Genomic DNA, 15505 nt, shown 5'->3' on the forward strand with positions numbered 1-15505 from the left:
ATGGCTTGTCCTTGCATCAAAGGTGTGATCCATCCGGTCAAAAGTGTGATCCATCCAGTTCTAATTCGGCCACATTCCGCTTTAGTGGCTGGTGATGTGATTGTCGTCACCGTGAACACCATGTCAGCAAACATCTTCAGAACTCCTCAGTCGTCAGGGAAAGTGGGACAACTTCACTAAACACAAGCAGGGCTGTTATGGCCTCCCCACACGCCTTCCTTACACCATTGTCCCACTCATGGTCTCCACCATCAGTCACAGGATACTTGCTAAGCATCCGTTTGGATACGAGCGACAATGCATGTCTGGAAGGGATCGTTTGCAGTTAGAACACAGCTCATGTGTTGGATCTTCTTCAGGTCTTGGTGAAGATGAAACTGGACATAATGGCATGGCTGATGATATTGGACTCATCGTGCATGTTGTTGTATCAGGATGTTGTTGTCAGGTTGTTGGCAGAGCAAGGGTGGAGGTGTGCGATCAAGATCACGGTCCACTCTGAGGCACTGAGGCACTGTAGGAGAAAGAGAAGGAAGACCTATTCTGAGAAGTCTTGTCTGTTCTTTTCATGTCAGTGTGTGTTGCAGATCTTCATCATCTATGTAACGATCATCATTGCAAGTCTCAGTTGCAAGCAGTGCTCTCTGCCCTCAATGGTTTTTAGCCTTTTTCATTTTTTTTTTTTCCCAAAGAGTCCATGCCCTAAACACAATTCTTGAATGCTCTTTGATTTTCTCTCAAATAAATAAATATTTTTTTTCTTTTAAACAATGCAATGTGATTTTTTTTTCCCTTATCACCACTTTTCCCAACAAAAATCTCACTTATCTATTTTGTTTAACTCACTTTCTCTTGTTCTCAAAAGTTCCCCATATTAGGGTTTTTTTAATGCATGCTTTCCCCATTTTTTTTTCTTCTTTACCTATAGTTGCTTGTTTACCAGATTTCCCATATTTACAGATGTCACTCGGTTGTGCACAATTCCCTTAAGACAAGGTCGTCACCCCGAATCCGTGTTGTTCCTTCGGCACAATCCACGACAAAGCCGAGCTGTATCCAATGAATAATGCGTAATCCACTCTTTATCACTTCAAGATTTTGTTCGCATTAATGTATATTCAATATACAATTGTGCATGATTCACTCCTATTGTCTAATCTATTACTATCTATTAATCTATTACTGAGGTATCATCAGCACAAAACAGCTACAAGCGCAACTCACTCTTTGTTGTTACAGAGGTCTTGTTCGCCCAATGGTGCGCGACTCACTCACAATTTTTTTGGTTTATTTTTTATATTATTGAGGTCTTGTCCGCCCATACCATGCGTAACTCACTCAATGTTGTTACTGAGATCTTATTAGCATGAAAGTATACCCAGTATACTCTGATACGCGATTCACTCATGTTCCAGAGATCTTATCCGTACCGACAAGTGACCAAATGTGCATATGGGAAACACTACAACACTTACATATAAACATGCAACTAATGCTCAAATATAGTAATTATTTCAGGATTCTCACCATCAAAAAAAACGTAGTTCCACTCTTGATAAGAGATTCCAGTGGTGATGGTCTGGAATCCTGGACGGTCAGCCCTGAAAATCTCTGAATGTCACTGACAGAGAGGCTGGAGGAAAAAATTAATTCCAGGATGATCAATCGCTGTCCGCCACAGGTCCAGATCCAATCAGCCAAGGAATCCCACTTCTGACACCAAATTGTTGTGGAAAAAATTTCTATCATCCTAAGTAGGATCGAGAATGCCTGAAATAAATACATAGCTCTGGCAGTTTTTATTACCTTTGCAAAACAAAGGGGTCAGACAACACACAGTATGCATGGCGGTCTGTAGGTGTCTGGCCAAGAGTGGTCTCTTGGCGGGAACTTTTATACTCCATAGCATGCAAATGAATTACATTACAAGAGAAAAGAGACTTTCTTGTCACTCCCCCGATGCCACCCTCATGTATGGGGGTTAGCCTTCACACCCATTCTTCTGGCACGGTTTGTCACACCCATGCGAGACAACCTCCTAGGGTCAGCCATTTGGTGGGACATCCTGATGTCCCCTTATCCCATGAAGGTAAAGCTTTGATCAAAGAATGACCTCCTCCGACACTGCCCCTAACCCCAGGTTACAGATAGCCTCCTGCTGTGCCACCATCTTTGAAGGGACAGCAGGATGTGCTCGGATGCAAATGTTGAAGCTCCACAAAAGGCCTTAAAGTAATTCAAACAATGTGTAACCTATGTTATACCTGTGAAATATAAAATTTTCCATCACACTGTTTATTAGTGTTAGTGTCTCATTGTGTTGCGTTCAAAGCAGCGTGTTTTTCCCGCAATGAAGCGCCCAAAATTAAGTGGCACAAAATGCCGGGTTTGGGACTACCCTTTGTTTTGATAATAATAATAATAACGCACATAACACAACATTCATTCATTCATTCATTTTCTACCGCTTTTTCCTCACGAGGGTCGCGGGGGTGCTGGAGCCTATCCCAGCTGTCTTCGGGCGAGAGGCGGGGTACACCCTGGACTGGTCGCCAGCCAATCACAGGGCACATATAGACAAACAACCATTCACACTCGCATTCATACCTATGGACAATTTGGAGTGGCCAATTAAGCATGTTTTTGGAATGTGGGAGGAAACCGGAGTACCCGGAGAAAACCCACGCATGCACGGGGAGAACATGCAAACTCCACACAGAGATGGCCGAGGGCGGGGACCGAACCCTGGTCTCCTAGCTGTGAGGTCTGCGCACTAACCACCAGACCGCCGTGCCGCCATAACACAACAATCCAAAAAATATACATGGACACATGTTTTGATCACTGAGATAGGCATAAAAATTGGCATTCCACTGACAAGACTATTAAAATAAAAGTGCAGTGATACGTAAATATTAGGCTCATGACAGAGTATGAGGTGGAAACTGACCAGGATGGAAGCAAGGCATGGCTCGACTTTCATTGATCATTAAAATTGCATCCCCGTGGGATTATCAGGTGGCAGAGACACAAGCAAACAAAAACACCCAATCATGAATGATTCAGTGACTATACACGCATATATCCAACCTAGAACTCGGAGCTTTCCTAACTCAGGAATCAAAACTAATGTACTGTACTCCCATTTTCACCTCAGTGATAAACATCTCATGTGTAAAGACAACACAAGTTCAACGCGTCTTGATCATTTGGAAGGAGTCAAGCTGTTAGTGAAAGATTTGGATTCAGCCGCTTTGAAAAGAAGCTTAGCTAAAATGCTGTTTAATACCAACTTGCTTTTTGCTGTCGACTGTTATTAATGGCGTCACACTTGACGCCAAGATAGAATAGCCTAGATAAACAGGAATTTACAGTTATTCCAAAAATACTGTTCATTCAATCACAGGGGATATGTCATGTTACACATGTCGGTATCGGCGGATATCGGTATCGGAAATTTAGAGTTGGACAATATCGGCGTATCTGTTTTCGGCAAAAAAAAAAAAAAATTGAACGTTCCTGATATGGGAAACTAAATCGAAACAAGCATACCATCGCCCAAGAAGGGTTTGTTGCGGTTCCACTGTATATATCATGGTGCCAAACGATGCCACTAAAGTGGAGTAATCCTCACAATCAGAGCCCGGTCAGAGAGCAAAGTTCTTGGCTGTTGGCCCACCTCATTTCAGTTTGGGAATCGCAAGCCTGCATTAAGAGAGTTGCTTCGGATACAGCAGCTATAACAGCAATGTATGCCGATGTAGGACTAAAGCCAGGGGTCTCAAACACGCGACCCTCGGGCCAAATGTGGCCCGCAGGACACTACTTTGAGGCCCCCGCCTTGATATGAAAGTTTAATATTAGTGCGGCCCGCACAAGTTTGATATGGATGCTGTATGGTATCATGTACCCAGAAAAAACTATTACGTTTGATTAATGTTCATGTTAAAGGTTAAATAACTGTTAATAGTTATCCTCCCTATCCGTGTGGAAGTGGTAAGTTTTTGGCTATTTAGGTTTAAAGGAAATAACTTGAAGGCTACCGTTTAGGTCGCTAGCTCTCTCGTTTGCGAGTTAGCATGTGTCTCAAGACCATGCAGTTGCGCAATATGTTGTAAATAAAAAGAGTATAAATGTGACTATAGTCGTGTTTTGTCATGTCTACAGGGCTCTAAAAATGCTTTGTTAATTTTAATCTGAAAAAATAATTTGTCTACCCACCAACTATATGTGGTTTCTTAAGTTTTTATTATTTGCCGTTTTATTATTATTATTATTATTATTATATTTATTTATTACTGATTGATTGATTTTCTTTATTCTTGATTTGTTTATTTATTTTTCATCTTATTTTGTGCAGAAAAATAAAAATTAAGATATTTGAGAACAGTGGAATGTTTTATCAGAGCTTTTCTTGTAGAAAATCGGAACCAAAGCACTGAAATAGTTTGTATATTTTTCTGTTTTTCATAAATGCGTTTGGTTTTTTTTTGGAAAACCTGATGCGGCCCAGCCTTGCCCAGAACCTAGCTCCAGTGGCCCCCAGGTAAATTGAGTTTGAGACCCCTGAATTAGGCAAACTGCTACAGTACGTGGATGTGGATAACATGGTGTGTTCAGGGAGCAGGATGAAGAAGCTGTCAACTTAGCTCCCAAATCAGCATTGGACATAACTTTTAAGTCCAAGCTGCAAGCGTAAAATGGCACAGGCAGGGGTGTTAGTTTCCAATTTCTCAGATTCCAAGCATCAGCAACTAGAGAATGGCTTTTTGTTCCTTCATGCTCCACTAAAGTACTTGCTGAGCCTGTGAAAATGCGGAGGTGCAAAAAACATGTAAAGCTTGTTGTTGTGTTGCTTTTCGTACACTGTCTTGTCACAGTATCGCCCAACAAACTAGTCTATCAAGAGCTTAAATAAAGCATCCACGTGTTGGTGACTCGGTCTCTGTGAAGAATAGATTGTTTTAAAGTTGGGGCACAATAGACAGATTCCGACTAGGGAATCCTGACATCTTTATTATATGTGTGTGTGCTTTATTTGAGCTCACACAGAACAATGAACAACTCGTATCTGTCTCCTTCCGTCCTCCTAATAAGCACAGTGCAGCGTACGCTAATGAGGCTTTCAAGAGGACTGCATATTTCTGTGTTGTGTTACAGGAATCTGGGGGCTTTTGTCCAATTAAACTTGGCTGCAAAAAAAGATGCAAAAGTAGCGAGGGAGAACTGTATTCATAATGAAGAGAACCCTAGCCTTCCACATGGCTAATATTATGTTAGCAAGGCGTATTAATGTTAGTCGCACTGATTTGCCTTATGTTCATTTGCTCCGTTCTAGATGTTTCTGGAGGTGCTGTTGGTGTGTTGGTGTGTTGGAGGTGTTCAACTTGCTCTTTAGTCTGAAACACTCCCACACTTTCCACATTTACCTACCTTTTGAGTGTTAAGTTGCTGTGTGATGATTTTAGCGTTATTTCTAAGATAAGATGAGCTTGTTGCTTTATAGCTTGTGATTAGCCAAAGAAAGAGTCATTGTTTCCTCAATGACTCGCGAGTCAATGTGTCACAAGATTAGAACATGGCCATAATTAAGCAATTCACACCCTTGCATTGGATTAAAAGGGACCAACGCACAGTATTAGACACCAAATTCCCCCTGTGGACCATATCATACAAATGTAAAACATCAGACACGTTTATTTCTTCAGAAGTAGAGGGACCTGGTGTGGTTTTATCACAAACCACACCAGTTAAATAATGCAGTCCAGACATTTTGCCACAGGGAAGAGGACTGACACACATCTATCATATTGATGAGACTACTCAGCAGTCCCCAAATGGAGCAGCAGCACAATCTAATAGACAAACCCCTTTTTTTTTATTCACTAATCCATCCAGTGGAGGAGCCTTTAATGGAACTGTTTGTTTACCTGAAGCTCCACTCTCCACATGGGCTGCTTCACTCTTCTTCTTTTTTTTTTTTTTTAGCAAAATATCACCAGAGATAAAAATGCCCTCCATGCAATAAATTGATTTCAAGTAGAGAAGGAGGTGGGGGTGAAAACAAGCATGCAGAGGGAGAGGGCCTGCTTTGTCAAACTCCTGCAGTGTGAGTCGATAACGGAGAGGAAGTAAAAGCAAAGAAAGAATTCAGGCCTCAAGTGTGAGACGGAAGTTTGATCAAACATGTTTGACACCCTGACTACCAGACAGGAGCAAGTGCATGGCGATAAGTGTGATACGCCCTCATGAAACATCCTATTCTCAGCCATAAAAGCATTGCGGTGTGGAAAAGGGGGGCATGGAAAGCGTGACTTGAGTAAGCGGCACATCAATCCGAAGGCATGAGCAAGGCGACCTAGAGAGAGACTAATGCCAAGGATAAAAACCAGTTGCTTGAATGAACATGTGATAGGATTCTTTTCTGTAGGTCAGTGCCTTCGGGAAGGCGTGCTGTCTTTTTCCTCACATAGCCCACTAAAGTCACTTCTCACTGGGTCAGTATCTTACGGTGAAAGGATGTGGAAGGAATCATGGACTAAAAATATAGATTGTAGATACACCTGCACAATCTAAGGTGATCCAAAATATTAGTTCATGTGTTTAATTTTCTTGTAAATATTACCTATATGGCACTTATTTATTCATGTATTGTTTTTTCACTCTACTAGTATGTCTTACGTATATGTTAAATAAATTAGAATGAAAATATTTTTTAAATATCATCATTCCGATTTATTCAGGTTTTTAAATATTTATTTTTTGTTATTTCACAATATACACATTTAAATATTTATTTTAATTTTATTTTTATTTCATATTTCCGTTTTGTGGACGTTTCGACATTGTTTTTTCACTCTACTAGTATGTCTTGTGTATATGTTAAATAAATTAGAATGAAAATATTTTTTTAATATCATCATTCTGATTTATTCAGGTTTTTAAATATTAAATTTTTTGTTATTTCAAAATATACACATTTAAATATTTATTTTCATTTTATTTTTATTTCATATTTCCGTTTTGTGGACGTTTCGACATTGTTTTTTCACTCTACTAGTATGTCTTGTGTATATGTTAAATAAATTAGAATGAAAATATTTTTTTAATATCATCATTCTGATTTATTCAGGTTTTTAAATATTAAATTTTTTGTTATTTCAAAATATACACATTTAAATATTTATTTTCATTTTATTTTTATTTCATATTTTTGTTTTGTGGATGTTTTGACATTGTTTTTTCACTCTACTAGTATGTCTTGCGTATATGTTAAATAAATTAGAATGAAAATATTTTTTAATATCATCATTCCGATTTATTTAGGTTTTATAATATTTAATTTTTTGTTATTTCAAAATATATACATTTAAATATTTATTTTATTTGCATTTTTTTTATTTCATATTTCCGTTTTGTGGGTGTTTTAACAAAAAAAGCAAACTTTAACCAAATTAATATATTTTTATGTATATATATTCAATAGTATTGTTAATAATACCAATATTAATATAAATATTAACATTGGTAATATTTTTGTCAGATTTTATTATATTTATTATATTCTTTTATTTACATTTTTGATATCTATTTTTATTTTCTGGTGATATATTTGGAGCAGATGTCATGATTATGTAGGCATACCTGCCACTAAAGCATTTCGAACCCCTATTAATATTAAACATTCATTAAAGAATATTAAAAAAAGAATACTGTAAATGCTGTTCTCAAACAGCGGCAATCAGGTTGTTGACAAACTGTTGCCAAAAAGCTTGTTTTGCATCATCTCTTCCCAGCAGCTGCACTGACTGATTTCTAAATCAATTAAGGCTGCAAAGCTGGGATGTTAAAATGATTTATCCGCTTTAGGGAGCGCCACTAAGAAATATTACAAGAAGTGTTAAGATTAAAAGATGGTGGGCTATTTTTCTTTTTTGCCTCTCTGGCGGTCCCCTCCCTGTGGGGGGTCAAGCTGGACTCGTACAGGGTTGCAAAAAAATGGCTTTGTCTCCTTCACTATATGGACGAACAAAAGACAGAACCCTGTTTGTGCCTTGTGTGCTGAGGGGAGGGGCGTTGGTTGATGGAAATGAGGGAGGGGGTGCATGTCTGATTGTGAGGCCGCGTGTGCTGGTCTTAAATATTCTATATGATGAATGAGCGTCAGTCCCTTTCATAGAAAACACAGGCCATTAAATAGGAGACAGCACCAATAGGAGTGTCTATCGTTGACCTCAATGTCTTTTTATGTCCCAATTTGTCTGTGTACAAAAAAACACATGGTTTACTACCACAAAAATGTGTGTAGCTTCAATTTAAGAGGTACAACATCAACTACTTCAAAAAATGAAATGATGTTTCCAAAAAGATATATTCGGACTAAGCTGCACATTGGAAAAAAAACAATAACTTAAATCTAGTGCTTGTAGCATCCCAAACCGTGTAATGATGACTAATGGCAACACTCAATACTTGTAGTGTGTAAATTGCACAGAAACATCTCCTCATAAGTGCCTCTACATCATGATACATATGCAAATATGAATTTAGTTGAAGGGAACTGCGAGCACGTCCATTTGGTTCTACAGTAAACCTCTGATATATCGGATTCAATTGTTCCTACTGGTTTTGTCCGATATAAGCGAAATCCGTTATATGCGTATACCGGAAAATGTCAGTTTTACGCATATATCGGATTTATATCCGATATATGCGTAAATCGGATTTCATCCGTTATAAAAAGGCACTTCCTTGACTATGTTTCCAATGTACCTGGACTGGGCAATGAAAAGAGACGTAAGGTAATGAGAATTGAACTTTATTGGACTCTGAGCATAACAAATTGTTAATTAAGCTAGGCCCTGTTACGCCCGTCAGGCCTACGTTATTTCCAATAGTGAGGTTAAGATCTCATTCCCTGCTGTGCTAGTATTATTGACGTCACTCACTTTTATATTTGTCCTAAATCTGGAGCCAGGAGAAAGACAATAGCCAGTGACATCAACAAGATTAGCATAACGATGCGGCCATCCGATACATGCAAGGGAAATTTAATGGAAATGCATTGGAACGGGACTGGAGATTTTGTCCGAAATAGGCGAAATCTGTTATAAAAAATCCGATATATGCAATGAATTTTTATTGGAAATGCATGACAGAAAAATCGGTTCTTTTTTATCTGTCCGTTGTGAGCGAATTTCCGATATATCCGAGGTTTACTGTATTTGTGTTCCGATAAATATTGTAATAAAAATCTTTGCAAGCTTACTTTAGTCCAATCAATATATACGATATCGATACAGTCACCACACACACCCTAAAAAGAAGTTTAAAAAAACACAATTTCACTTAAATATGCTGTTTACTACCACAAACGTTAAGCTTGTTGATTCTAAAGGCTTGAGGATTACTAGTGGAAAATATTTCCCGTAATCTTCCAAATCCAGTTTCGCAATTCCCAACCTACACTCGCCTCATTGTGTCCAAAATAAGCACAAAACTCCAAGTCAGATGATGCAACAACTACTGAGACGCACAATGTACCTTACTGTAGACTGATTGGAATCAGTACCTGCAGATATGTGGAGATATGGCTGACTTGAAAGAGATTGGCAACACACCATCATGTGTGGAAAAAGTGTGTAGGTGAACAACCGGCACGACTAACACATGCGCAGATGCTCGTGAATGCTGGTCTGTTTCCCAGGGGGGGTCAGAAGCTTTTGCATCATAAAACACCCACAACCCAGAGCTCCACAGATGATCATGATCATGTGTTTTATCTAGCATCATGGAGAACCGAGGTCTAACAAGGACAAGGTTCATAAAGCGCGTAGTAATCATAGGAAGCTTTGCTTTCTCTGTTCTCTAATCTACTTGTGAAAAGACCTAAAAAGGGTTTAGGTGTTTGATCGGCGCCCAACTTACAGTAATAGGAGCAGTGCTGAAGCAGATCTTCCTCTTTGCAGGGATGTCCTCTTTGTTTTCCTCTGGAAGACCAGGAATCTGTGTCATATCAGAGCCCGGATCGTAGACGATATCTTCATCATCGCCATATAAGTCGTCCTCTGGGTCAGTGCAACTTTCCCCCCAACCCTGGTAACATGCGTCCCCGTCTGCGTTAAAAATCACTCGCTCATTCCCGGTGTATTCCTCATCAGGTTCCTCCGCTTCTTTGGGTGATTCCGTAGACTTGTCTTCTCTGGTAAGATCCTCTTGGTCAACTGGAGAACTCGGGGTGGCCTCAGGTGTTGCATCCTTAAAATGTTTGTTGTTAATCACATCAGTAGTTGAGTCGTCAATGTCCTCCTCGATGTATTGTCTTGTTCCCGAGGACTTCTCCTCCTCATCATCACACGAGCCATTAAACTGGCTTCCATTGGTGGTGGCACCAGAAAGTTGCCTCCTTACAGCTTTGTCTTCCATGTCTCGTAGGACCGGTTTTCGCTCTGCAGTCTCCACCCCTGGACTTGGACTCAGTAGGTCCTCGGCAGACAACGACGTAGGGAACTTACCCCCTATCCTATTTCGGTACGTTCCACGTATTGGCGATTGTCGTGCGTCATCCTCACTCAGATCCCCTCCTTGGCGATGGAACCCGTCCGGTGAGTACAAGGCCCGTCTGCTGACCCCTCTGAAGGGCATACCCTGGTTCTGTTGGTCGGCATTTTCAAAAACAGCGCTAAGTTGGCTAACAGTCGGCGATGAAGCCTCGGTTCTGGAGCACAGTGAGTCCAGCGAGTCCGTACTGCCTCTGTTGGACCTCGCACCCCGCCAATCATCGAGGTGCTCATGAGAACCCCTTTTATCACGTCCGTAAGGATAGACTGGTGATTGGGACTGGTCGCGTGACTGCTGTTCAAACAACTTCCTGGTTTCAGAGAACTTTGCTCCGGCGCCCCCTACCCGTTCCGCTGATGAGGAATGCTGGAGTTTTATCACAGATCCATCAGCCTTGTTAATGAAGTTAGTGGGCTTGACCAGCTTTTGAGGTGAGGTCTCATCCTGCCCTCTTGTCTTGCCGCTGGCATTTTCCGAGCCCATCTGCATGAACATGTCTTTAATCCGGCTGACATGTGTGCCATACTGGCGGCCCCTCGGTTGTTTCGCTCGTTCAAGGTCCTTCGGTTTGGAATTTCCATCGATTTGAGGCTGGTCGAAAGCCTTCTTGAGAGCCTGAAACTCGGCACGGTAGGCATTGCGGTGAGGGGAGGCACTCCGGAGGCTGGTCCTCTCCGCCGTGGCCTCCGTCTTCAGCATGATGATGTCTTTGAATTCAGTGGGGGTGTCAGCATCGCCGTGGCCTCATTAGAACGCAGGAGTGAGCGGCCTCGTTTGACCTACTGCAGTGCTGCCAAATCGATTTTTTTCGGGTCTTTTTTCCAATTCTTTCAGGACTGCTCACACCTGCAGAGATAGAGACATTTTGTAAGGAGACATCATCTATGGAAGACATGCAACATAGACGTATCATCATGGGGGCACAATGTTTTGCACCGTTTAGACCAAAAGTAACGAAAATCCAGGTTTTAATAATAATTCTAGACTCGTCCCTCAGTTTAAAGCTAGCTATTATAGCTTGTTCAGTGATCGGCTGCTTTATACTCATGTAGCCCAATGTGAAGCGGGAATAATAGGTCACCGAATTTATATTTGAGACTAGGGACGTCCGATATTGGCTTGCCTAAAATCAATATGCCGATTTCCAATACCGACATGACATATTTCCTGTGGTGGAATGAACACATATACGTATGTTGTATACATCATTTATCGGTTTTCAAGATCGGGGAAAACAGATACCGATATCAACCGATATTGGTAATGGTTTTATTCCATTTGAACATGCATCAGATTACAATTGAATGCATCACATAATCATTCACAGTACCACATGTCCAAAAGGAGTAGGAAGAAGCAAAGCTTATTAAATCCTACCCCTCCATCTGGTACTTCAGTAACTGTTACATTTGTTCACTTCCTGCTTTCCATCGTACAGGTTTTTTTTTTGACCATACAATGACATAATGGGTACCATAGCAACTGTCAATATAGTGGATATTGCATTTTTATGCTGATATCGGGTCGATAACTCGCTGTACCGATAATTATTGGACATCCCTACTTGAAACATGTGTTTCATTACATAAACGCGAAAAAACAACATGGTTGTAAAGAGCTTATCAGTTTAGTATGAAAAGTATGGCAGTCCTTAAGGCACAAAACAAAAAACTATCACATCACTGGTTACTTAATCTTGTTTTCAAGTCATTTAATACTGTAAACGATGACTTCATTAATTATACCACCCACACACCAAATGAACTGAAAGTGTTAACATGTTCTGTACCACCAGGATGGAAGGCAACGGAGTTACAAAAAAATTCCATACCTACATCCATTAATGTTTAATCCTGCTTGGCAATACATTCCAGGGGGGCAGAGAGGGGCACACACACACAATACATACTCTGATCTGTGACGTGCAGCAGCATTGGCTGAAATCTAGTGTCCTGTTTTAATATTCATTGTTTACCATGCTGGATTGTGCACCCTGGAATGTTGTGTGTGTAAAAACGCATACTGTTCAAATGCAAATAAGAGTCCCGACCTGCATGGGGAATTGGACATTTGCATCGAGGAAAGTTGAGGGTTTTTAATAATATTGGATGAGACAAACAGGCGGTGCAATGCACATCAGCCACACTGCATACAATATGACAGCTCCGGTTCCCTTTATGTGTCTGTTTACGGACCTAACTGACTGCGGGAGGATCTACCACAACACTGCACACGTAAAAAAAATAAGTTTAACGCCTAACCACAATCCCACGCAGCAACAAAAACAAAAGAGTCCCACTTACAGTCATGGCTTCGGCTCCGGTTGACGATTGATGCACATGAAGTGAAAGCACCGAGATGTGCACAAAGCAACACTCCAACGCTCTCGCTGCACAACCTTTCCAAACGAACATTTCCAGCCCACGTTTTTTTTAAAGAGTCCCAGTCCACTACGGAGCCCTTATGAACACACTTGGAAGCGGCTACAGCGCCATTGCAGGCGGTGTGCGATGCTGCCCGCTCTCACCGTGGGGGTACCGGCGCAGCTTGGACGCGCATCATCGCCGTAGCTCCTCGGCTGCGGATGTCCACAGGGCGGCAGCGTCCCAAATACTCCCACGGTACCGCAAAGTAGACACCCGTATCCGCAATATAAGCTCTTTTTTCTTTAGTGTACCGCCTGGTGTCTGCAGGTGTTAGAACCCGGAGAGCTGGAATGGTTTGGTCCGATAAGCTGTTGGCCGCCTGCGCGGTGGGCTGCAGTCTGGCACAAATAGCAGCACGCAGCTTCTGCAACTTCACACGCTGCCTGCTGCACATCAGTGGGTTGTGGGTGGGGTAAGCAGGGTCAAGGACCACTCGGGAAAATGTGGGAAATATGGCTTAGCGGGATGGATGAATTATGTGCAACTTGCTTAGCGTGAATATATAAATGTAAATGCAAATGACAGAATTATAGCACTTCATTACTAATCAACTACAAAACTCATCATCTGGAGCTGTTAAAAATCAATATCTCCTAACATATATGGCAAAAAAAAGGCCAATATTGGCTATTTTATGAGGTCCTTTGTCACTTCCATTGTGATGGCTTTCCTTTTCTTTGCCGCACTGCTGCTTGGGAGACATAATGAAATCCAAAAAGTAAGCGATATTAGCTTTATTCTTGCATAGTGCGTCTGCACAGGTACACACTGTAAATAGTATTATTAGTAGTAGTATTAGTAGTAGTATTAAATCTGTTTTTAGTGTCTAACTTTTTATACCTGACTGTTGTGCCCCGCTTTTACCCATGTTTTAGCTGCGTATAAACAAATGAATGTTGTATTTTAATGTATCTTTTACTTTGTTTACTTTTACTTTTATTCAACTCCATTTTTCTGTAAAGCGTCTTTGAGTATTTTGAAAAGCGCTATACAAATAAAATAAATGTTTTATTATTAGTAGTATTATTAGGCTTTATTAGATATTTTGTTGTTGTCAAATTTGGAGCGCCCAGACCAGAGCAGGAGGGGATAGAAAAGAAGAAAAAAGAAAACAGAGGGGGGAGTGCGGGGACAACAGGGGGACAAAAACAGACAAGAACAACAGTATAAACGCTGAATTCACGTGTGTTCTTCGCGAAAATAATATTTTTCATTTATGGGAGCACACTTGTAACATTGAATATTGTAAACCGAGGATCATCTGGATTCTTTGTAAACAATATAATATTTAACAACAACACAACAATAAAATATAAAATTGAGCCGATACTGATACTACACATGTTATTGATACTACATTGATAATAAATCACTCAACCACCCCTGGTTACCAGTGCCCGCCTCCCTGATAGTCAAGTTTGTTGTTTGTTTATTGTTTTGGCGTTATTAACAGTTATTATTTTTGCTGTTTTCTGCTGCATCCACAATGCTACAACTACCTAAAATGTGTTTTGTCTGGGTGTGCTGCACCGTGTATTGCCTACATACAATTCAATACTGAACATGACTCCAGAAAAGCTTACAAATACACAAAAAAGAGAGTATTGGTAGTTCCAAATGTACTTTGGCAACACCGCATGAGGAGCTTACAATCTGTCCAAATCAGGGCTCTATAGTTGCAAGCTTCATATACGATCTTCATACACATCTTAAAGGATGCATTGACCTATATAAGGAGCGTCGTGTCACACAGCCTCAACGCTGGTGATGTTGCTAAGCAACTTAAAAATAATCGCAAGGGTGAGAACAGAACGGCAACACTGCCAATGGATGTGAATCAGCAGGCAAGGGAAGCATGCAGTGTGTTTTTTTTTTTTTTTATTAGATTTTTTGTTTGTTGGATCGAAGTGTTCCTTTCAGTGGTCATTAACCAAGAGAGCATGGGGCTGAATAAAGGGCCCTGCAGCCCTGATTAGGAGCCAAGGGGCCAAAACATGACCATCTGTCTGATGGGACCATCTCTGCAGGGGGTCTGGACAGACTGTTCTGGCTAAGGTCTTAGCGGTTATACAGCTGAATGTAAGGGTTCTAGCCACTAAGGAGAAAGCCTTTCACACAGATATTCTGCAAAATTACAGAAAATGTGGTGGGTTTCCCTTTCAAACATCTCTTACGTTTCGGACGCTACCTCAGAAATCAGAAAATTGGAAAGAGCTTTGTTATCTGCTGTTCCGTGTACTGGTCATACAGAACAACCACATAAATAAAGGGGCAATATGAAAGGAGTAAATGCTGTAATGTATATAAGCAAACTGTCAAAAATAACAGTATAATCTTGCATTATGTTATTTTCCTACTTGTATTCATTCATTCATTCATTTTCTACCGCTTTTCCTCACGAGGGTCGCGGGGGTGCTGGAGCCTATCCCAGCTGTCTTCGGGCGTGAGGCGGGGTACACCCTGGACTGGTCGCCAGCCAATCACAGGGCACATATAGACAAACAACCATTCACACTCAC

The 15505-nt window shown here is 40.8% G+C and overlaps 1 protein-coding gene across 5 annotated transcripts in view; it reads right to left on the bottom strand.

Annotated features, from left to right (window-relative positions):
- The window catches only part of ppp1r9a (protein phosphatase 1, regulatory subunit 9A), a 43674-nt gene extending 30333 nt beyond the window's left edge, over positions 1-13341 (bottom strand). For 4 of the 5 annotated variants that reach the window (XM_058047746.1, XM_058047744.1, XM_058047745.1 and 1 more), the window contains exons 1-2: positions 12864-13341; positions 9928-11406 (exon numbers count right to left, since the gene is read on the bottom strand). In XM_058047746.1, coding sequence (XP_057903729.1) covers positions 9928-11259 — 1332 coding nt within the window. In that variant the 5' untranslated portion in view covers positions 11260-11406; positions 12864-13341. The remainder of the gene's footprint in view (positions 1-9927; positions 11407-12863) is intronic. The other variant, XM_058047743.1, reaches the window with a different exon arrangement.
- Between the last annotated feature and the right edge of the window lie 2164 nt (positions 13342-15505).

Source organism: Doryrhamphus excisus, chromosome 14, assembly GCF_030265055.1.
Source record: "Doryrhamphus excisus isolate RoL2022-K1 chromosome 14, RoL_Dexc_1.0, whole genome shotgun sequence".
Classification (NCBI taxonomy): domain Eukaryota; kingdom Metazoa; phylum Chordata; class Actinopteri; order Syngnathiformes; family Syngnathidae; genus Doryrhamphus; species Doryrhamphus excisus.